General features: G+C 45.3%; 1 protein-coding gene across 3 annotated transcripts in view; it reads right to left on the reverse strand.

The window, feature by feature from the left end:
• Positions 1-23,736, reverse strand: part of CLIP2 (CAP-Gly domain containing linker protein 2) — an 89,705-nt gene that overhangs the window by 9,599 nt on the left and 56,370 nt on the right. For 2 of the 3 annotated variants that reach the window (XM_066333163.1, XM_066333162.1), the window contains exons 4-12: positions 19,489-19,613; positions 14,887-15,100; positions 13,805-14,002; positions 12,571-12,674; positions 10,989-11,049; positions 6,526-6,630; positions 4,058-5,002; positions 1,573-1,630; positions 135-218 (exon numbers count right to left, since the gene is read on the reverse strand). In XM_066333163.1, the coding sequence (XP_066189260.1) occupies positions 135-218; positions 1,573-1,630; positions 4,058-5,002; positions 6,526-6,630; positions 10,989-11,049; positions 12,571-12,674; positions 13,805-14,002; positions 14,887-15,100; positions 19,489-19,613 (1,894 nt within the window). The remainder of the gene's footprint in view (positions 1-134; positions 219-1,572; positions 1,631-4,057; positions 5,003-6,525; positions 6,631-10,988; positions 11,050-12,570; positions 12,675-13,804; positions 14,003-14,886; positions 15,101-19,488; positions 19,614-23,736) is intronic. The other variant, XM_066333164.1, reaches the window with a different exon arrangement.

Below are 23,736 nucleotides of genomic sequence, written 5' to 3' on the forward strand. Positions count from 1 at the left end.
AACAGCCATTAAAAAACCAGCAGCATCATGTTTTACATCAACCTATTTCAGCTCTGGGCTCTTGTTCGATGCCAGTGCATAGGACAAGCAGGGAAAGATTGCAATCCCACCAACACTGGATTAGGGAAACTTACCACTTACTTGGGCCCTTAGAGTTTCAGTCTGGGTCACCAGGGATGACACCTCTTTGTCTCTTTTACTCAGCTTGTCCTGGAGGTCTGTGGGGGAATGAAAAACCAAGGATTAGGGGGTTGGAAAATGCTTTGTGCAAACTGGGAAGGTGTCAGGAGCCCAGCATGGGTCAGGGTGCAGTGGGCACCATGGTGGTAACACTCCTGGTGGCAGAGAAGCAGCAGGACACTGCATCTCACCACACTTGGAGGTGGGATGCACACTGGGAAGTTGTGTCACACAGGGTTAAGAAAGCAACCACAAAGGAGATGGGGAAAAAGGCAATAAAATATTAATTTAAAAAACCCAAAAGGAGCTTTTAGCACATTTCTTTGTGTCATCTCCGACAGTGGAAGGCAGAGACTGTTTCAAAGGACATGTTTTCTGTAACTGATGTGTTTCCACGTTCAGAGCTGTAGATCTGAAGTCTGATGCTTTTGTGGCTGAAATCTGACCTGGTTGTTTTCAGTACATCTTTCTGGGGTTTATTCAGTGTGGAAACAATGCACACGTGCCCTGAGTGGCCATTTAGAGCTGTGGCTTCTGGATCTAGTTAAGCTCTGCCATCACTAGGCAGGAATTACTTACCAATCAGCAAACAATTTGGTGTAGAAACATAAAATAGCTGGGTTTGGAAAGGAACTTAAAGATCATTTTGTTGCACACCCCTGCTTTGGGCAGGGACATCTTCCACTAGACCAGGCTGCTCCAAGCCCTGTCCAGCCTGGCCCTGGACACTTCCACGGATGGGATACAACATGAACGTGTCCTGTGTAATCCCAGATCTGCAAAGGCAGATGAGGCTTATGGACAATGCCTGCCTTGCACTGAGGCCAACGGAAACAGGACAAAATACCTCTGAATCCAGCTCTGCTATTGCTCAGACCCAGTGTTACAGCTCACCCTCTCTGAGGGGGCTGAGTGCACTTCAAGTTGAAATACATTTTATATGAGTTTCCCATGTGTTTAAGTTTCACATTTTGTTAAAAGAATGGATTTGATTTACAGTAAGCTTAATAAAAGGTAACTATCATTATTTGAAGCCAGTCACATCAATATCTACCATTATCACTCCTCTCCTGTGAGCAAATATCATTTAATGTCTGAATTTTACCTGCTGTAAAAATCAGTGATTGTGTGGAAATGCACCTGTTTGCCCAGATCTGTCTCCAACCTGCACCATCTGCATGGAGAGTATCTAACACAGATAAAAAAATCCATCCCTACATATGCTCAGCTTGATTAGAAGGAAAAAAACAAATCCAGACAACAAATGTCATCCAGCAAATTTGGACAGATGAAATGACTTCCTAAACCCCTGCCATGCAGCCATCCCTGCAAGAGCAGAAATTTAGAAGAGAAAGCATACGAGTCACTAGGGTAAAAATAATAACTTCATACCTTCCATAGTCTGCTTCATCTTTATCTTTTCTTCCGAAATATCATTTGTCTCAATCATCTGGAATACATGTAAAATATCAGATATAAACCAACCCTTTACCCGAAGATTCAAAGCAAAAGTTAACAACCACAAAGCCTCATCCATGGGAAGGTATCCCATGTCCAAGTTAGGATGTTTTACATCCTTCCCAAGAGGGAAAGAAAGGCTTTTGTGAGGTGCCACTTGTCCAGCTGGGTACTCCTGAGGCTGACCAGAGTGTCCACACACAACCCACAGCTGAGCACAACAGCAGGGAGGGAACAGAGCTCAAGGTTTTCCTCACAGTTCTGGTTCCAGCTCTGCACAGGCAGAGGGATGAAGAGCTGCTGTCCCTCAGACCAGCACCTCTGGTCAGTCACAGCAAATATCCAACTGCAAATGCTCTCCAGCTTGAGACCTACCAGTCAACAAGTTCCTCAACCTCTGCAGAACCTAGCTGTGCCCAAAGTCATAAAAACATTGTTAAAATAATAATTTATTAGAGAAGTAAAGCATTTATAGAAATAATAGCAAGCAAATGCCAGGTCCATACAGGGGATTCTGCTTTTTTCTCACCCTCTTTTCTATATTGCAATGAAAAGCCAGATACTACAGAGCTTTCAATGCCAAGCTTTCTGTTGCAGAGGCCACAACTGAGCCCTTCACAGCTCTTCCCACCCAGCACCTTTGGTGGGACCTCAGCACATGCCCAGACCCAGCAGCTGCTGTGGCCACCAGAGTCAGGAGCCCCAAGGTCAGTTCTCTGAAGTCTGGGCTGTGGGACAAGTCAGAAGCACAAGCACCTCCAGAGGAGAAAGATGCTTCCTGATTTACTTTTGGTATGGAAAAAAACTATTTAACTATTTAATTAGTCCTGGGAAGCAGAGTTGTGGTTCTCCCTGGAAGGTCTAGGAAAGGCTGTCACAAGACACCTTTGCTTGTTTAAAATACTTGCACAGTGAATACTGTAGTCACTTTAAATTAACTAAGACAATTTTAAATAGAACTTGCCCCATGATACTCAAAGGCTTTCACCCATGCATTTCTTCCCATATTTTCCTGATTTTAACTGACACATAGCTGAAATAATTATTTCAAGGCTTCCTGGTTCTAATCCAGTATCAATATTCCCCAGAGCCCTTCCATTTATCTAGAGGGCTCTGGAACAAGCCTCCAGCATCTTCTTTTCCATTCATTCCTGTTTGAATATTGGCTATAATGTGTTACATGTTGTAATAACAACAACTTTTTCCCAGGGTCCTGGCTGTACTTATTGTTCCCAACTGTCCTTACTACATCAAACATCCTGGAGCAACCCTTCAAACACTATAAATGCTGGAGATTCCTCCTTGGCCTTTGCCTCTATTGTCCTCAGCCTACTTCCAAGGTGTGAAGTTCTGACTTTGACAATGTGGAATTCATGGGCTTGACTTTGCTCCCTGGAGGTGCAACTGGTTTCAATGAGGCTGTTCATGTTGGGAAATTAAACACAGGCATTGAATTAATTTCATTGGCTTCTCTGTCTGGAAGAGAAACTACATCACCAGTGAAATTTCAACACAGTATTCTTAAGATGTGCACATTTTACAGCTTCTTTAAATTTTCTGCATGCCCACAGGATGCAAATTGAGTTTTTCCTCATTTCTCATGCAGAATGCAAACACAAAAAGGGGTCCAGCCCAGCCCAGAGCCATGAGTAGCAGTCTCCCTGCTCACTACAGCACAGAACCAGGCACACAAGGGTGGGATGATGCATCCTGTGGCAAATAGTCCAAGAAAACAAAAAAAAAAAAAGATGACTTAAAGAGACACAAAGACCACAGTAAATTGACCCCTTCATATTACTGCTCTTATTTCAGCCCTCCTTGGTCCCATATTCAATGAGGCATTTTATTTCCCCAGCCTGGTGTCATTCTGACCCTTGCTGGCTGTTTTCCCCCTCTCATCTCAATGTCAGCATTTCCCTGTCTCCCCTCTGTGCTGTGCCCCATCCCCACAGTTCAGCCTTTCACTGCACCTCTCTTGCTCCAGGTACTGAGCAAAGTTGCCTCTTCTCCCACCCTACCCTCCTAGCACCCCTGGAGAGTCGTGCCCAATAGCACACCAAGACTGCTGCAGCTCCTTGGAGAAACACAACTGTATTGCAGGAATGATGGTTTTCCTGCTCAGAACGCTGCTTGCTCAGGATGAGAGCCCACCCTGACAAACCATGACAGCCCTGGTCTGCTGCCACAGCAGCCTCCAAACCCAAATGTGGCCCCACTTGCTCCTTTTTCCTAATTGTCCCACTGTATTGGCTTTCTAGAGTGGAAAGACATCTTCAACATGGAGATGCTATGCAGAAAAAATACTGTCAGTGGAAGGAAAAACATCCAGATATTTGAGGCCTCAGAAAACTGCACAAGGCAGTGGCTGAGGAGTTACCAACAGTGATAACAAACAAGCAAAATGACCCTGAAGTCATACATTTGCATGCTGAGAAGGATGCAGGGCCTCCATGGACTGTAGCTTGTTCTCTAAGACAAGCACTTTTTCCTGCAATCTTTGGATTTCCTGTTTGCTGTGGGCTTCTGTTTTCTGTAACGTTTCATAGTCCAACATCTTCTTCTCTGCCAAAGATATCTGCTCTTTCAAGAAAGCTATGGCTTCTGTCTGATCTGTATATTCACCATGCAGTTTCTCCAGTTCATGCACCCTCAGCTCAGCATCTCGACACTTGTCCTTCACATCTTGGAGCTCAAGAAGGTGCTGACTGCTTTTGGTTTCCAGTTGCATTTTCCAGTTGCTGTTGCTTTTTTCCACTTCATCCAAAGCCTCCTGCAGCTTCAGTTTGAGACTCTCTTTCTCCTTTATATGGACGGCTGTCTCGATGTCGTGCTTTGCTTTCAGGTTCTCCAACTCAAGCTGGTGCTCCAACTTTATGCTCTCCACCACTGCCTTCAGCTCCACAATCTCCTTGTGCTGGGTGTCAGGGCCTGAGTTAAGCGTGGCTTTCAGGTCCTCCAGAGACTTCTGGTGGTCAGAAGCTAACGTGTCCAACTTGGACTTCCAGTTGTCCATCAGCCCCATGTTCTCGTTAGTGGCTTGCTGAACTTTCTGCTTTAGGTCAACAATCTCCTGCGAGTACTTCTCATTGACAGATTTCAGCTTCTCCATCTCCTGCTGGTACTTCTTTAACGTCTTCTCGTACTTCTCCTTCAGCTGGCTGCTCTCCTTCTGGTGCTCCTTGTTGGCAGACAGCAGCTGATCCCGCAGCCTCAGAGCCTCTGACTGCAAGCCCAGGCTGTGCTCGGGGGTCTCTGCCTGGTGGGAGCTCTGCAGGCACTGCCGGAGCTCGTCCACCTCGCTGCGCCTGAGGCTCAGCTCCTCCTCCAGCTGCAGGATCCTGGACTTCTCTGCCACCGTGGTGAGCTGCAACACGACACAGAACACACAGTCAGTGCAGCCTCATCCCCACGTCCTTCCCCTTTAGCAAGCATTCTCCAGTGGAAATGAATCCAAAAGTACATTAGTCAAAGTTCAAATGGAGAGGTAAAGAGCACCCGGTTCCCTCCAACCTGAGCGCAGTTTTGCACCAGGGTAACCAGCACCGACAACTCACAGTTATGTCTGTGCCAATTGCAATTTATTTTTTCCTAATACAGACCTCTTGCTTTCCACAGAAAAACACCTTGGAAATAATCCTTGAAATTCACTAGGGAGCAACAGTGGTTTATGAAAAATAATGTCCTGGAAGGGCATTATGTTTCCAGACCAGGCATCTTGCCAGATGATGCACAGAGATGTGACTGCACATGCAGGAATTTCACAAGCATCAAAACCAGCATTAAGCATATCATGTTTCCTTTATTGCTCAGCAATCCTCAGCCTGCAGAACCTTTCTTCTGTAATGGAATTTGTTTACCCTGGTGTAAAAAGGAAAAGGGATTTTTACATATGAGTACTTGTTAGAGCTCATTAGCAAAGTCAAAATAACAAAGGAGGCTAGAGGATGCAAGACAATAAATCAGGCCATGGTACACATTGAGCTTAAGGGCTATGGATCCATGTTTTGCCATCTGAATGTAACCTGGCAGGGCTGAACTCCCTGCAAGTCACAGGGAGTATAGGGCACTGCCATTATGGATGGAAAAGAGGATGAAATATTAGAAAAAAGGCAAAAGAAAGAAGGAAACCGAGCCAAACTCCAAAAGATCAATTTCACTCCATTTCAATTGCCATTTCCCCAGCAGCCATCAGCCCAGGAGGCTGGTGGTCATTATTTTAGATGGGCACTGGGGGGCTTCAAACCATCCAGACCTTCTGGAGACCCTCACATTTGTGTTTTCTACAGCTCTCAAACCCACTGCTGCTCACTGCAGCAAGTTTGCTGCTTCCCACACCACACCAGCATGATAAAGTCCTTTCCACATCTGGCTGATTTTAGGATTCCTCTGGGCAACCTGTCCTGTTGCAGGCACAGCCAAGGATCAGAGCAGGCCCACCTGCATTCAGCAGTACCTTCCACTTCAGATGGCAGCTCCCACAACTGGCAGGGGAGACTGGAATGTTGATGGCAAGGTTATTTCCTCTTACAGCCTGGGGGGGCCTCAAAGCAGAATGAATTGTGCAGGGTGTGGGTTTTATTGGGATATGTTAATTGAAAAAATGAATTGTAGGAGCTCATGTGTCAGATGGTAGCTGGGGCAGAGAAGCAAACTCAACCTGAGAAACAAGTTCCCCACAAGAGAAGCAAAGCTAGAAATCATATCATACTACTATTTCTGGGAAAGAGAGCAAATGAAAAAAAACCAAACAAAATCAAGGAAGCTTAAGTTCAAGCCAAAACCAATCAACCCCACCAAAACCAAAAGAAAGAAACCCAAAGCAAGGCATCATGAGCACCAGGGCAGTGCAAGCGCTGTCTGCAGGCAGGGCAAGTGAGGGTGCATTACCCTGGTGTCCTCTAATTCTCTGAGGAGTTTTTCAGCCTGTGCCTTCTCAAACAGCAGGCTCTGCTCGAGCTCCCGTATTCGGGCATGCTCCAACTGCGTCTGAGTCTGCTCACACAGAGGGAGAAAAGAACAGTGGAGATGGGAGATGGGGAAGGGAGGGACAGAGAGAAAGAGAGGGAAAAGAGAAGGCTGCAACATCATCTCCAGCGTACAAGACAAGGAAAGGCAGTTCACAACAGGAAGAGAATAAAAACCCAAACAAAGATGAAAAATCCAACCAAACAGAGAACGGTCCCTGAGGGATTTTACATGGCACTCGTCGGGGCTCTTCATGAGAAGATGGAATCTGTCATGGGAAAACATCCTTCTGCATTAGAAACCTGCTGCAGTCTTTTCCTGCACCAGCTGAAGACACTTCCTAAAAAGCAAAGCTCCCACCAGTACAAGGCCCTTGTACACACAGAGAATGCAAAGACATTGCAACGAGTCTCCACATCTTTCCCCAAGAAGAATCACAAGCTAGACTGAAAAGAGTTGGAAGTTCCCATCCTCTTTTTGCTCTGGTGACAGTGTGAATCCTACACTAAGTGGGAAAAACCCAGGTCATACTGTACATGGCATGTTGTAAAGTAAAAAATACTCTGCACTGAAGAGATCAAGGAATTGAGATACCAAATTGTTCTATAAATCAGTGCTTTGAGTTTGAGTAGGCCTGACATGAATTTCAAAGTGATTCTTGTACAGTAAGACTCTACTAATTTTGGCACAAGAAAACAGAACTTTTTGGTTGGTTGGTTTTGGGATTTTTGGTTGGTTGGTGGTTTGTTTTCAAGGGATTTTTTTTTTTTTTTTCCAAATGATTCAGCTCAGTATAAGAAGTTCATGACACTCTACCCAAATCCAGGAGCACTGGCTCTGGGCATTTTTCAGTGCCCTTCACTTTTAAAGCTGAAGTACCACAAAGCTGCACTTGGTGGCAAAGCTCAGCACTCCACAACCACCACGGTAATATCATGTAAAATTCCCTATAAATAAAAGAGGAGAGGAGACATGGGAAGCTGCATGCACACTCTGGCCTTCATATTTTTTTAGCTTACAAAATCCACATTTTCCTTAGAATTAAGCTTAATCAAATTAAAAAATTAATCTAGGAAAAAGCAAACAAAACCTGCTCAGAACCCTTTTTATCCCCAGTTTTTGCCCTTCATTTTCCATATAATTATTTGCTTCCCCTCTCTTTCTATTGGAGCCAGTTTTAAGGATTTTCTGCCCTTCCCTACAAATAAAGCAAGGCTCGGATAGTTGTGTACAGATGATAGAAATGGAAGTTTAAAAAATAATCCATGTTTTATGCTTGCAAAGTATCATTGTACATGTATTCACAGATGGTGATGTATCTGCCATTTCTATTCAGATAGCTCTGTATTTTATGTGCCTTATTTAACCTCTGATGGAGGGGGAAAAAAGATGTGGATTCAAGAGCCTAAATGTTATCAAAACTCCTAATTATATAACTTAAGTGTAAAAGCTGGCATATTGCATCTTAATTTTTTTTTTAAAAAGGCATTTAATTAATTAAATAAAATTAATTCTGCTCCCTGTAAAGCCTAAAGATCTTGAGAGGGAGCTCCAGGACTGATTTTGTTAAGAGGAATAAATATTCTGTTGATACCAATTAATGAACTGGAGGCAGCAAATCAGGTATTTGCTACCTGAACATGCTGACCTATTACAAAACTCATCTCTGGACTTCTCAAAGAGATTCTCTCCAGGTTCCTGAGGTTAACACCAGTGCCCAGTCAAGTTCGCAGTCCCACCTGATATTCTTGCTCAGTATCTGTTAATCCTATTATTAATCCTACTGTTTTCCAACTCTGGAAAAAAGTATAAAAATAGAGGAAAAACAAACAAATGAACAAACAAACAAACAAAAATAAACATGGAAAAAATAGATTAACTATTTAACAGTCCTTAAATTTTAGATTTACACTCAATTCTGTATTATTTTATGTAAACTGGTTTGCTAGTACTAGCCAGTATGAGTCAGAACCTCAAATCCAAAGTTTTCCTGCCCTTTGAGGAAGCCCAGATATGAATTTCAGATTTAATTGTAGCTATTAGCCTTAAATTACCATTCACAAATTATAACCTGATTTCCCACTGGCATTCAAGGCATGCTGCAGGATTCAGGAGATGAGCATGAGAGAGTTCCTTGATGAGGATAATATTTCCTGTAAACCATGGTCTTCCACCACAAAAAAAATCTTTCCTGAAAGCTTTTCCTACGTTTGGTTTTTATCTTTCAAAGCTCTTGAAAGCTTTCCCTGCATTTGTTTTTCACCTTCCAGATCACTACAGTATCAGCTTCCAACCAGGATGAAAAGTGGGTTGAATTCATAACTACATTTCAAGGCTAAATCCACAGCCCCTCTATCAGAGGTCCAAAACCTTGATCTGTATCTTCAGGCCACCAACACATGGATTTCTTTTGTCAAATTGCTTCCAAGGATGCTGCCTCCTGTGCTCAACACCCAAGAGCCCTGGATTTGTTCAAAACATCCATGCCATTGGGACAAACATCAGGAGATTCAGCCAAACCTTCAGCAGAAACCCCAGAGCAGAGAATCTGCTCTTACCATAGTCATCATGTCTGTTACACTCTGTCAAAATCAACTCCCCTCTGAATACCTGGAAGAGCTGCTGGTGTAAGAGTACTACCACGACCAGAGGACAGCAGACAGCTGTCACTGGACTTTGCTTTTGGCTAGTTCAGCTCCAGACAGGGATGCCAAGGGCTGTGCTTGCAGCTACTGCCTGACTTTGTTGTGATTTTACACAGCGAATATCAAGAAAACCATTTCCCAGGAAACACACTGCAACATGAAGGAGCGCTTCTCCTCCTGATTTCCAAAAAGGTTTTGGCTGGGTTTTTTTTTCTCTAAGTTAATTACTTGCTTCTGGAAAGCTTAACTGTCTCCACAAGAAAGCAGGAAGGTGAGAATTAACTCTAGGGGGTCAATCATTCAGTCTGAGCATGCAAATTAGGCAGAAAAGATGTAAAAACTGGCCCCAGTCAGTGCTGGGACTGATGCTGGACTCACGGAGAGCATGCCAGTTCCCTGGATCAGAGGAAATCAAGCATTCCTAAATTATTTGTTCTTTTGTACAGACAAGCATGGAAGTGAGGACAGGACCATAATGTCCTGCTGAAAGCTTGGCCACATCCCCATTGCAAAAACAATTCCTTCCCAGCCCAAGGGAAAATTAAATCCAAGACTGCAAGTCTCAAACTGAGAATGGGAGCCCTTATCCATAGCAGCTTATCATCTTGCTAAGCATGGTGGCTTTAAAAAATATACATGTATCCAAATACACCATCTGGCCAACCCTAGTCCCATTGCCATAATTACACAGCCAGGCTTAAACACTTGGAGCTTACAAAGGGACAATTCACTGCTCTCAAAGAGAATGATGCATGGATCAACCATCCCTCTCTTCACTAAAGCACTGTGGGAAAGCTGTCAGCTCAGGGATGAACAGAAATCTGATTTTGCACCCACACAACAGGCAGAAACTGCACTTGCTGTGTTTCTGCAAAGGTCTGCTGTCAGTGCACTGCTAATTTACACCCTGTCAAACATCTCCTTCAGCTTCTGGATGAAGAAAAGAGGTTTATGCCAACAGGATCACAGCCACAGCAGTGTATACATTTCCTAGTTTTCCCATTTTCCTGGGCTTTTATTGCTGTGAGTGACCGTGAAGAACAGGAACAGGGCCATTGACATTTCTGGCTGTTACTAACCTGGCACTCTTGGTAAAGAGACAGAAAACTCCCTTGATTTATTTACACTCAGAGAGCAGAGCCTTGCTTTCACAGAAAGATTTTTTTGCCTTTTTCCCCACAGAAAAGCCTCTCACTCAAGAGTCAACATTCCCTCATCCCAACATCACTTCCAGTTTGCACAATGTTCACTGCAGCAGCATCACCCTGAGCAACAGCCCTTCCCAAGGACAGCGTGCCAATGCCAGTGTCAAACCCACACTCCTGGGCATGAGCTCCACATGAGGATACCTCAGCATTTTGGCTGGAATGAAACAGCCTCCAATCAGGAGACTCCATGAACCCATCAGCTGCTAAGAGCAGGACACAGCAGGGACAGGAATTGAACTGTCAATTCATTTCTAGAGTGGAAAAACATATGTTTGAACACATTCAGATACAGATTTTAACGTGGCTTGGCAACTTAGAGTGACAGATTAACTTCAGGCAGCTCCAAGTGTGAACAGTCTCTGGGCACCACACCAAAGAGCAATCCTCACAGTTTACACCATGGTGTTCACAGCAGGTCCAAAGCCATCAATAAAGTATTGTTAGAGGGGAGCAAAAGGTGGCAGAAGTTGCTCAAGTGAGGCCCCACATGCAACTTTGGACCCCATATTTTGGCAAGATCATAAGGAATTACCTCCAGATCTCCTTTTGTAATGGACTCTTCCTCCACACGGAACTGCAAGTCCTCCACTTTCCTGGGGAAAGAAAGGGACACAAAGAACCATCAGGAACACTCAGCTCAGCACCCTCTGTCCAAGCAGCCACTGCACATGAGCTTTTTCACCATTCATCAAGTTTTGTGGATTACTGGAACCATCAAGGGAGAGGTCATCACCAACAAATGGAAAAGCTGCCCAATAACTACTGATAAGTTTTTTGTGCTCTGAAACCACCCATCCAGCATTAAAAAATCCTGTCATGGCCTGCAGGATCAAAGTCTGAGAGGGGAGGGATACAGACCACCTCTGGATACAAACAGCTCAGCAGAAACTGAGCAGCAAGAGCCCATGGAGCAGGACAGTTATAAGCAGCTTTCCACACACAGACACGGTCTTTTTGCAAGGTACATCCTCTCAGACACACAACTACTGTTCTCTGACACAGGATCCTGAAAACAAGCAAACCACGACAAGGTTCCACTGGATTATTTAAACCTTATTATCCTGCAGCTGAGCACTGGGCAATTCCTGTGCCAAACGCACAGGGTCCATAAAAATATTCCAAGGGAATTGGATCCTCTGCCTCCTTGGCAGGGGGTGGGCAATGTTTAATGTTTCCACAACGTGGAAACTGAGCTACCCTGGCAGACAGAAGAGCCTTCCCCACAGATTGGACAAGGCCAGTCATGCATAAATGCACATAAAACCACACACACTAACACACACATGCTGAGGAAACTCTTCTCTTTTGGAAGAGAGGCGCCAGTAACAGTGGAAAATAATTCAATTTTCTTCTAGACTCATCCCTCTTTTTCTCTTTACTGATTAAAAAAAAGGCTGAGGATGTTTAGCTAGCAGCCAGATGTAAGGACTATGATTCCATTACAGATAAAAATAGCTGTCAGTGTACATAACTAACTTCATAAACAAGCTTCCTTGTCTAAATCTCCTCTAATTAGAGGATGGAGGCTTTTGTTGATATTTAGAGGAAAACTCAGCTGTCTTGGGTTAAAGGGCCTCTTGGAGCTGGGAAAGTCAATTGGCCCAGGAGTATGGGGAGACTTATGTATGAAAGAACATTTCATCCTCAGGAGGGGCATCAGTCAATTGAAACCCACATTGTTTTCAGTTATTTAATACACAGAAATGTCGTTCTATTCCCACTGAAGAGTTTAATTATAGACATGGAGTACCTGGACTCCAAGAATGACGTGCAGAGCTTCACTCTTCTGCAGAGAGGAAATGTATGCACCATGATACATGCACAGATGTGGGTCTCTGGGATGTGGGGAGATGGGGAATCACACTGCAGGCAGGCTGTGCTCCAGTTTGGCTTCCCTTCCTCACAAAGAACGTCCTCAAGATCAGCCCATCACAAATGGAGGGGAAGGAGGGGTCTTTACCAAATCCAGGTTGTACAGGAGGCTCAACGTGCACATGCCTGTTTATGATCCCATTTTTATTTCATATTGTACACTTAAGCCAGAACCACCTGAAGGCTTTATCACTGTCCACACATGACTTCACCTCCCTCACTCCCATCCACTCCTGCTTTACCTCTTCTCCTCTTCCAGCTGGTTCAACAGCTCAATCTTCTCCTTCTGCATCCCATCCACCAAGGCTCGTGCTCGCTGGAGGTTTCCTTCTGCCTCTGTGACATACTGGAGAAAAAACGGGCCCAAGACACAAAAGTCAGCCACATCTGAAGTAGTACAAATCCTTTTAAGAAAGGGTCAGAACTAGGGAAGAGAAAGTTTTGATGTTCTGTTTCAGAGGATGCTGTGGTAAGAGCGCATTTTCCAAAGAGCTTATTAGAATGTAAGGATCAAGACAACAAAAACTGCTCTGTCTCTAGCAGCTGTAAGTGATCCACGCTTCAGTGCCTCTCTGACCTGACCCTTTTGGAGAATCCAGCTCTGATTAGAGTTAAGACCTTGAAGCCTGAAAAGTTCTGAAAATCTGGTCAGAGGTTACCAGTGCAATTCATGGAGCAAGAGAGATATTTCAGACTTCTGTTAATTCATTTGTTACTGATAATTACTGGAAAACACAATGCACAAGAAGAATGTCAGCTTGCAGTTGATTTCCCAATTTCTCCTGCATTTCTGACAGGTAGGTGTGACCCACCACACAAAGATACAGTGCCCATCCCTGCTCCCAGTTAGTTCACTCAGCTTTAAAAGCATGAGTAAAGAATTTAGGACTACAGCAGACACTGAAGAACCACATATTGACAAACTGCACAAACACAACTCTCTTTAAGCATTTTAATACATAAAATATCCTCTGTACAAATGCTTGTGCAAAAAACAAGCAAACAAAGACCAACCTAATCTGATCAGCCTGTTTCACTTCCAGATTTCCTGCCTTTATTAATGTTATAAAAACAGCCTCTCTGGTGGGAAAGCAGTGGCATATGAACCAAGCTGATGTTCTCAGCACCATAAAATCACTGCAATGCAGTCACAGCCAGATTCAGTGGCTGAGGGGAACAAATTTCCCTTTCACTTGCATTTTAGCATTGAAATGTATTGATCCACCAGACACAAACGATCTACTGCCTCTTATCTGGCACAGCCATGTTCCTGCTCCTGGCTCAGGGCAGAGATAGCACATGTGACACTGGGAGAGTGGAGAAAGAGCCTCCCACATAAAAGCTTAACTCATCACATAAAAGGCAGAAATTCAGAGCCCAAGTTTCACACACAGTGGTTATGATCTGACACTTTCAGGGGATATCAAATATTCAAATATTTGAGAGTTAGTGATCAAAAGTCCTATCACCTCCTACCTGCTCGTGCTGGGCCTTCATGATGGCAATCTCCTTCTCCACCTCACAGATGTGGCTGGTGGCTTTGGCCACCTCTGCCCTCTCCAGGTCACGCTCTGCCAGCAGCTGCTCAATGTGCTGCTGCTTCTCCTTCAGAGCCTCCTGCAGAGCTGTGGTGCCAGAGATTTTCCTGGCGTATCGAGAGGAGGTCTCTGTCAGCTGGGAAAAGAGAGAAAAAGAGATGGGGTAAAGCTGTGTCCTTTCCAGTCCGTAATAGCTGGAGTCTCCTGTTAAATCTGGAATGCTGCTCACCTAATGATAAATTTATTCAGCTGAACAGAGCTGCAGTTCCAGCTCTGGGCCCTACAGGGGAGGTTAAATCTGAGAAACATCTGGACAATGCTCAATTGCTCTTCTGCACTGCAATGAAAGCACCATTTCCCAAAGGACAGAACATGGGGTGGGAACTGGGTCAGGAAAAATTAGCATGCATTGTATCATCTGCCTTCTTAGATATAGTTTATTGATGAAATGCCAAAAAGTGAGCTCAGCTGGGTAGACAGATGTCAAGTGGAGATCAGTATGGGGTGGTTCAATCCACTCCCAGGAATGACACTGCACCCTTGTCCCCAGCCAAGAGTGCTGTGGGTGCTCTGCAGTGACACCAGAGCAGAGCCAGAACTTTTAATAGTATCACTGCCTGCTCTGCTTTCTGCCTGCCAAACCCCCAGGCACATGGCCCAGGACACTGCCACCCTCCACAGTAAGAGGATCACAACAGGAGCTTTGCACAGCTGGTCAGTGGATCAGCAGGACCCTGTGAGACTGGAAACAATGTCATTTTTCTGCAGGACTCCCTTATAAACCTGCTCTTGACAGCAGAACTGAGATTCATCCCACTGCAAATGGCACTTCAGTGGTCACAGTTGCTTGGTGTCTGTTACTTGGAGCCGTGTCCATGGAGGGAGACATTTGTGAGGTGGACAACACCATCCCACACTCCATCCCCCTCACCTCATGAATGGTGAAGGAGCAGCTGCACTGGAAGAAACCCCCAGCCCTTGGTAGACTGAGGCTGCAGAGACCATGCAGGAGCTACTCACCAGCCCACTACGGCTGGGCCTGCCCCCCACTGAGGAGGCCACGGAGCTGACAGAGCTGATGGAGGAGCTGCTGGGGCTGTGGGTCAGGGCTGACACCCCCATGGCCATCCTCTTGCTCTTCTTTGCTTTGGCAGGGCTGGTTGAGGGGAACCCGATCCTGATCACCTTGTGGATGGGAGCAAAGAGGCCAAACTTGGGTGGGCACTGAAAATACCTGGAAAACAGGAGATGCACCAAGTGAGAAGTGGCAGGGCAGCCATCTCACCCTTGCACATCTCACATCTTGCAGAACAGCACTGCCAAGCAGCACTAAAGCCCAGCCCACAGCTCATCCCTGGGGGCTTTGCTGTGGCATTGTTTCCTGTGCACAAGCAGTTGGGTTATTCTCCTTTCCCACTTGTAGTACTGGCAATCTCCATGCCTGCATTTGTGGTGCTTTAGCAGGGAGACCTGAGGTAACTGCCAAGCACCAGGTGCTGTGCACTTTGCTAAGATGCCAGGAAAGACACAGCTGGTAGCCTGGAGAGCACAAATCCCAGAGCATAAACACAGCCACAGCACGAGCACTCCTTCCTTACCACCCAACCTTCCCCAAACCTGTGTGTGTGCTCCTTACTGCTGTGGAGACAGTGCTGGAGTCAAGAGTGTCTGCAGGGAGATGTCAGTAGATGGACAAGGCTCTGCTCCATGGAGCTCAGCAATGAGACAAGAGGCCACAGGCAGGAAGTTCCAACTTAACATGAGGAGGAACTTCTTCCTTGCACAGTGACCAAGCCCTGAGCAGGCTGCCCAGAGGTGTGGAGTCCCCCTCACTGGGGATATTCCAAAACCTTCTGGACACAATGCTGTGCTATGTGCTCTGGGATAACCCCTCCTGAGCAGGAAGGTTGGACTAGATGACCAACTGTGGTCCCTTCCAACCTGACCCACCCTGTGACTCTGTCAAATAAAAAGATCTGAATAACACAGTTCTGTATAAATGTTCCACAGGGTAAAAATCTTTCCTACCAAACCAGGAGATAATGGCAGCTCAAACCTTTGAAGCTAAAAATACCATTACAGCAAACTCCAGTGTGTGCCACCTCCTTTGGATGGCAGAGAAACTGTTTCCTAGGCAAACAAACTTGGAAAGATGAAAGTATGGAAAAAAGAGGAACAGCAAATTACAGTGCATGGTCTCTTCCACAACTGCAACGAGCCCAGTGATTCTGTCTCTCCAGAGCCCTCTTCCAGAATAAAAATGAGCCACAACTCGGTGTCAAACCCTGGAAACTCCTTCAGGGCCTTGGCTGACCAGCTTAAACCAAGGTTCATTTGCTGCTGGCCAGCTGCACTGCAGCAAGGAAAACCAGATCACCTCCAGAACTGTGTCCCCTAGTTTCAGGAGAGCAGCCAACACAAAAAGCTCCTGTAAGAGCTTTCTCACAAGCTTCCCAGCAAGAACAGGACTAAATACTCGGTCATAAAACAATCTGTCCTATGTTAATATAAAAAAACAGGCTCTAATGACTAAATTACACAAATCTAGTTTTACTAGCACAAGTTTTCTCTCTCTCCAGATGTGAGCAGCTGTTTCCCCAACTCTCTTTTAAGTTCTGGCAGCCATACAGCTGTGTCACAGGCAGACCTCTGTGTGCTTGGGAGGCCAGGGAACAGCCTAATCTCCAGCCAGATGGGAATAAAATTAATTTTTAAACATCAGCTCAGATCTATTTTTTTCTATAACAAACTTTAAACAACTCTTCTCTAACCCCAGATCTCTCAGCCTCCTCAACTTCCTGCCAACACAGGCCCTTGGGTTTGAAAAACCAGGCTGACCTCCTGCAAACCTGCCAAAGCCTTGCTCAGCATCATTTTCCCAAATTCCACTAGGCACAGGCAGGCCTACAGCTCCTTCCACAGCTCTGCCTGGTGTAAGCACAGACTGGTACTTGTAGCTGCACAACAATCCCAAATGCTAATTCCCTTAGAAGCCTCTGACAGCTCTTAGCAAGTGCAAACTTGCATCACTATGTCTGCCCATTTTCTTTCAGTCCAGATTGAAAGTGGTTGCAATTAACTTTCATAATTCAGAAGCAGGATCTGGGTCCAAACCACCTGGCAGGAAAAAAAATCTACCTGAAAACCAAGAGCTGCTCTCACTGAGTGTGGTGGAGCTCTGTACTCACACTGCAGAGAGGAAACAGCAGAAAAGTGGTGGTGTGATGGCAATGCAAACTGCAGGTGCAAAACAGCACAGGAAATGTTGAAATAGATGGGAAAATTTTCAGTGTCCAAGGCTGACAAACAATGCAAACGTAAAAGGCCTGGGCAGTTTAGTGAGCAAGGACTCCAACTGGAGCACAGAGAGAAGGGAGAACAGTAAAATTAGCAGGTGACATTGAGGTGAGTACATGGAACTTGGCTTTGTGGAATTGACACCAAAGCACACCAGCACCTCTGTAGTCTCCTGTGCAGACAGGAAAGCAGATGCAGCAAACCTCAGTGCAAACCAGCACCACATGATGTACAGAGAGACTCCCCACAGCGATACCCTGTCCCCTGGGCCACTGCTGCTGATCCACAGCCTGCAGGCAGCCTCCACTGAAGAGCCACAGCTGCTGGGAAAGCCCAGCCCTGGGGCCCTCCCTTGATCCACACCTGAACCTGCAGGAAAATCAGTGACCCACCACAAATTTCAGCCAATTCACCACCAACTCAAGTGGAGCTGCCTGTGACAGCAAAGGTGAACAATGACACCAAAGGCTCCTTGCCACCTCTGCTGCCTCCACCAGCCTCAGTGGCTCGAGCTCCAGTTTTGGGCTTCACCTTTATCAGCTGCAGTTCATTTGTCCAGTGCTGGGCTTGGCCAGGCCAGGGATGCTCACTAGATGGCAACCATCACCAAAGCACAGAGTCCAGAGTCCTGCACAGCCCCTGCCCAGGCTGATCCTGGCAGGACAAGGTCAGGACAGCCTCAAGGGCTCCATGCTGCCACAGCAAACAGGGAGGACTGACTGAGGGGTGCCACCGTGCACCAAAGGAGTTGGTTTTACCCCGTTGGTTTCTCCAAACCACTGCTGTTGAAATGGGCACATGCTACAGGAAAATCAAAGGGCTGGATGAAGGCTGGAAAGGACAGACATGGACAATGCTGCAGCCTTGCTCTGAACACTGTGAAACAAAGCAGAAGCCTTTGCAGACAGGACACACACTAGACCAGCCTCAGCTGACCAAGATGCAGCAGTTTCAGAAGACAGATGACTTCCAAAAGTTGGATTTTCAAAACACAGCAGCAGAGGTATGAGGATGAGAGGAAGACAGCACTACATTCACATCTGCCTTCACACCTTCCACATGCACAGAGGCAATAAATAATATCTGAGCACTCTGAAGATTAATCTTCCAGATAGTTTGAACTGTATGATAAAGAAAGCAGGGGCTTGCATTCACTCCATGATTTATTCTCTGCCATCCTGGTTCTTTTATTTTGAGAACAGGCTGAAACTCAGCCATCTGCTGCCAATCATTTGCTGCTTTCTTGCCCTGACATTGAACAAGACAGCTTTTCTCTTAATTTAAATGAAAGCACATGGCTGCTGGACAAAACAAGGCTGACACAACACAAGAAACCTTTATTACAGAACCTGAGATCTAATGAGGCAGGAACTCTCAGCTCCTCAAAGTTTAAGTTGGACTTGATGATATCAAAGGTTTTCTCCAACCTAGTTAATTCTGTGAAAGATAAATCTCATCTCTAAAACCAGACTGCCTTCAGAAGCTGCAAGAAACCCACAGTATTTCCCCCTTAAGGAACTTGTGCAGGACAAGGAATCAGTTGCACCTGTATTTGAAGCACGGTTAAAGAGCTGCTGTATAATTCAGATTTGAACATCACCAAGCTCAAGATCCAAGGTCTGGGTCATTCATTAAATAAATTCCACATGAACAGAAGGAGCTTCCCAGCAAGCCTGTGAGATGTCCCTGCCTGGTTTTACAGGTACTAATAAGGTTTTTTTTGGAAAGGAGAAGAGTTGGAGGTGCCTATGGAGTCAGAGGTGGTAAGATCAATCAGCAGACTCCTATTGCACCACAGAATTAGTACAAGGACAGAAAACAACCACCAACTGTTCTTTCAGGTCTCTGGAAATTTGTTCCCAGAAAGAACAGAATAAAACATTAAGCTGAGGAGAAAAGAAAGTAAAATTTTTGTCTTTAGTAATTCTGACAGGGTGACTTATGGCACAAGAAGTGAGTTTATGAGAGGAATGTGTAGTAGAAAGCAGAGCTAATACAATCAACAGAATCAATTTCTAGCAAAAATTAAATCCCACTGTAAGTTATCTTGTCTCCCTACTTTCTCCTGTTTCCTGAAGCCATTCAGGCTCCTCCTTCACAGAAGTTATCTGACTCTGCTTTAAAATGGCCCAGTGATGAGGTTTGTATTGATCTCCCTTGCAAGGCTATCCAAAAGCCTTAAAGACTCAAAACCAGACTCTTCCTCCCAGCCCACAACATCCAACCAAACACTGCCCTGTATCTTCCCCCAGGTCTGATGGCATTTGCCCCCCAGCCACCCCAGGAGGTGTGCAGGACCTGGCTGGGCTTCAGAGCACACAGTACCTTGTACCAGCAACTGCCCCATCATTCTTCCCCAGGGGCTCATCCAGCTCCACGCCACACCACTCCCCTTTGGCAAAGTCCGTCTCTCCCACGTAGCGCACCACTCCTGTCTTGGTCCCACCGACCTGCCAGAGAGAAAATGCTGAGGATTAGAGAAGATTAGAGAGGATCAGAGATGGCAGCACTACCACTGACACAAGAGGACTGCAGCTGGGTCAGGTATTTAGAGAGGGAGACAAGACATCTGTATTCTCTGGTTGAGGTCTGATGGAATCAGCAGGTAGCTCCCACCCCACGTTCTCCCAGCACTAAAGCTCTCTCTCCAGGAGCTACAAAGTGATTTTGGGACTGTTTGCCTGGAAGATATCACAGTAAATATAATGAAGACACATTTCAAGGTGTCAACTCATTTACTTGTGAGGCCACAAAGGAGTTTAAGCCCTGCAGGCACAGCGCGTACCTGCCTTGCCTGAAGAGCCATGACCTGCACTGACAGGTTTCCAGCCCTGTGCTCTTTCAGCCAACAGTTTTGGACAGGACAGCAAGAGGCAGCTGAGCCAGGAAAGCATTCATTGCTCCTCATCTTGCTCCCAGGATGTAGAAACTGCTCAAAATAGAGGTGTTCCACTTTTATCTACACTTCCTACAGCAATTCCCAGTGCTGACAAACTGCATGGGAGTGGGGCTCAGCTCACTGCCAGGCATCTTCCCCCACCAGGGAGAAATAAGAATAAATCACACATTTTTCTCCTGAATTTACACCTAAAGTTCTTAAAGTTTGCAGCTTACTGAGGAGACTCAAGGAGGGCAAGTCAGGAACCTTTGGAGCTGTGTTTTGATCATTGCTCTGAGAGTGTGTGGCACTGAGCAGCAGCTGCCTCTGCACTAAACACTCCCACTTAGACACTTGGGCTGAGGACAGGAAGATAGAAAGGAAGGAGGGTGGTTCTAAAGGTTCATACTTCAAGTAAATCAGCATATGGTCTAAGCCTTTTTAGCCCATCTCTGCTAACACCTAAATTCAAGGAAGAAAGCTTAAAAATAAGTTTAAAGTTAAATTTGCAGCTTCATCCTGAATGACTTGCAGTTATTCATTTTCTTAAGATCAAATTGAACATTAAAAGGTATCAACAGAGTATTATTTTCCTACAAAAAACAGTGGGAGCCAAATGCAGACATCTCTGGGTTTGTGTATTTCAGAGTAGGAATGTTAGATTTACCAGTTCTAAATCCCTAAAAAATTGCTTATGCAAAGGAAAAAAGACTTTTCCAGACTAAAAGTTACTGCACCTTTATGGACTAAACAGCACCAGCTCTGAGTCTGGGTCCTACCTCCAGTCCTGGGAGGATGCAGCATACAGCTTGAGTTAGTTCTCTGGAATTTCTCTCACTGGGGATTCAAAGCACTGCTGCTTATGGAAGAAAATCTTTGGGGATGTTGTTCTCTTTGCTACAGGATAGAGTAAAATATTTGCCAGCAGGGTAAGGATCATAAGAAAACTTTCTGGTTCTACATCTTGTGCCCAGGAGTAAAAAGACAATTCAATTTCAGTATTAGGTACTTGGCAAGTTAATGATTTGAACAGTTGCAGTGAATTCTTTACCTAACACTCACAGTTAAATGCCAGTCTCTATTTTGAATGATTTGAGTTTATACAAATTTAGGCTCTTAATATTAATGCAATGATTTAGTGCCATTCTAACACATTTCTTTAGCTGCAAGTTGAGCTCAATATAAGTGTAATTAATCTTAATGTCATTCACAGGAACTTACCATTGCTGGTGTGCCCCCTCAATTTTATTTTTATTGAGTTTTAATTCCAGATGCTGAGTCAGATACCTCCTTTACCAAGACATATGACCTGGACAGAGTCTCATGTAAGCTTAAAAAACCAATGAGCTCCTTCCATCAGTGTGACTGTGGCATCTCCTGCAGGGTCCCACTCTTCCACCCACACAAAGGACCACTCAGTTATGTCCCCATCAGTATGATTTATTTGAGAAAACTGTTTCCAACCTAGAGAGTAAAAAACAACCTCTTCTGACCTGATACACATATTATTTATGGCAGCAGTAAAACTCTGCAGTAAGAGTGCAGGTCATGCTCCCACCCAAAAGCCCCAAGTCAGAGAAGACTCTAAGCACAGATCAGGTCCAAAACTCCCCTGAACAGCCACATGATTCCCTCCTTCCAGCGCAGTGTATTCTATTTCCACTTCTGAGCTTTAATTATTCCTGTCTGTAAAACACACCCTGCCATACAGCACCACGTTCTCCCCCCAGCCAAGGTGGGCACAGCTGCTCTCCAAGACCTGGGCTCCCCTCAGTCCAGCTGGCAGTGCACTCAGAAGCCAAGATCAGCCTGTCACACTTGCAGTCCAGTGCTTGAGCCTCTTGTTGAACTTCCCATCTTTTGGCAGGAGAGTCCAGAAAATTCACCCATCTCAGACATGCAGATTTGTTCAGCTAATGCTGCTAAAATAAATCATGCTTTGAAGAAGCCAGTCAGCAGGTTGTGCCTGTATATTAAATGGTCTCATCAGAACAGAACATTTGATTCTATCAGACCCTTCAATAAATCAGAGGTATCACCTTTGGAGAGGACACAAGGCAGCCAAGACATAACTCAAGGGAGCTCACAGCCATCCTTCTACCCATTCCTGGCTTGGACACCCCTGTCTGCAGTCCAGGTGTGAACAGCAGCTGAGCATGGATGGCTCCTATGGAGACCAGAGGATTTCAACCCACAACATCCCAGCCTGATGTTGGCACCAGTGCCACTCCAAGTCACTGATTTCCCTACAGGGAACTTGTCTGCATCTCTCAGCCTGGCGCACTGGTCAGTCACAGCCACATCTTCAGCACGCCCAGTGTCTGCAGGGCAGCAAGGACAGAGTGGAGAGGGCAACCCCTCTCTCTGCTAAAGCCTGAGACAGCACAGAATCACCAAGGCTGCCACCAACCTTAGTTCAGGCATGTCCCAGCTTTTAAAGTTGACAAGTTTCACTCAAAAATGAACAAAACTCCCAAAGCTTTTCTGAGAAGCCTTTAACAGTTACCTTACCATAACTATTGCTGAGATTATTCATGCCCAAGAGAATGGGATTTTACCAAATATAAAGTGTTATTGCTTTTATAGTAGTTTTGGGAAAAACAACAACAACAAAAACCAAGCATAAGGCAGCTAAAAAGAGCTCTTTCTGGAAGTTGCAAAAATTGGAAACAATATTGACACAGTGATATTAGATTTTTTGTTGTGGAGATTATTTTGACCAGTGTCAACACTCCAAGTTTCTCCACTTCAGGTAAAAACACTTATGGTTTAGTGGTAGCCCCTCCTCTTCAGCTGGAGTTGTGCAGCCTCTGAGCTACACATCTCTCTGTGGAGTTCCTGGAACATTCAGCTCCAGACTGAAGGTCTGTGCCCCTTTTTCACACCTTTAATCAAAGACTGTCTTGCTGACTGGTCCCTTCCCCAGTGAAACATCCCCAGTAGTTTCAAGAGATAGTCTTGGGCTTGACCTTCACAACAAAAGGAAGCCAAGGATATTTAGCAGGTCTGTATCTACTGGTGAGTCAGAGAACTGTGGAAGGACAACTACACACCTTCCCTGCTAATTGGACTCTCATTGACATCACATTTTACTATGTTTTTCCCATCAAAATGACAAAATGGGAGCTAGACCAGTATCCTAGGGCTGAAAAGACAATGATGCTAATCCTTCCTGACACTGTCTTCAACAGAGCTAACAGATCATTTAAACTATTTACCAGATTAGCAGCAGGACAGATCTCAGTCTGGCTGCTGGGAGTAACACTCCCTTCCAGCCTGTGTTTGCTCCTTGCTCCTCATGGCCCTGCTCATCCCACAGCAGTTTCTTGCTCTAAGCAAGAACCTCTTGGGAGCTGCCCTCACCCTACAGCCTGTGGACATTGCTCTGCTTGCAATACACTCCAATACTGCTCAAGATGAGAAAAATAAAATTCTCTCTGCCTTTCAGGCCAACAGGGACTGTCCCCAACCATGTAACACACATTCAGGGGTCAGCAATGGCTGAGGCACCCACCTGATTATATTCCCATGCAGAAATCCAGAGATAACAATGTCCTTTCTGCTTAACATTCTAATTTACCCATTTAAATTGATTTTCAGTGTTTCCACACGCCAGGAAACATAAAGCTGAGCAGAGGGTGAAGGTGGGAACATAAAGTGCCCAGCACAGGGACAGACCTCCTCTGCAGAGCTCC

The sequence above is a fragment of the Sylvia atricapilla genome, chromosome 20 (assembly GCF_009819655.1).
Source record: "Sylvia atricapilla isolate bSylAtr1 chromosome 20, bSylAtr1.pri, whole genome shotgun sequence".
NCBI lineage: Eukaryota > Metazoa > Chordata > Aves > Passeriformes > Sylviidae > Sylvia > Sylvia atricapilla.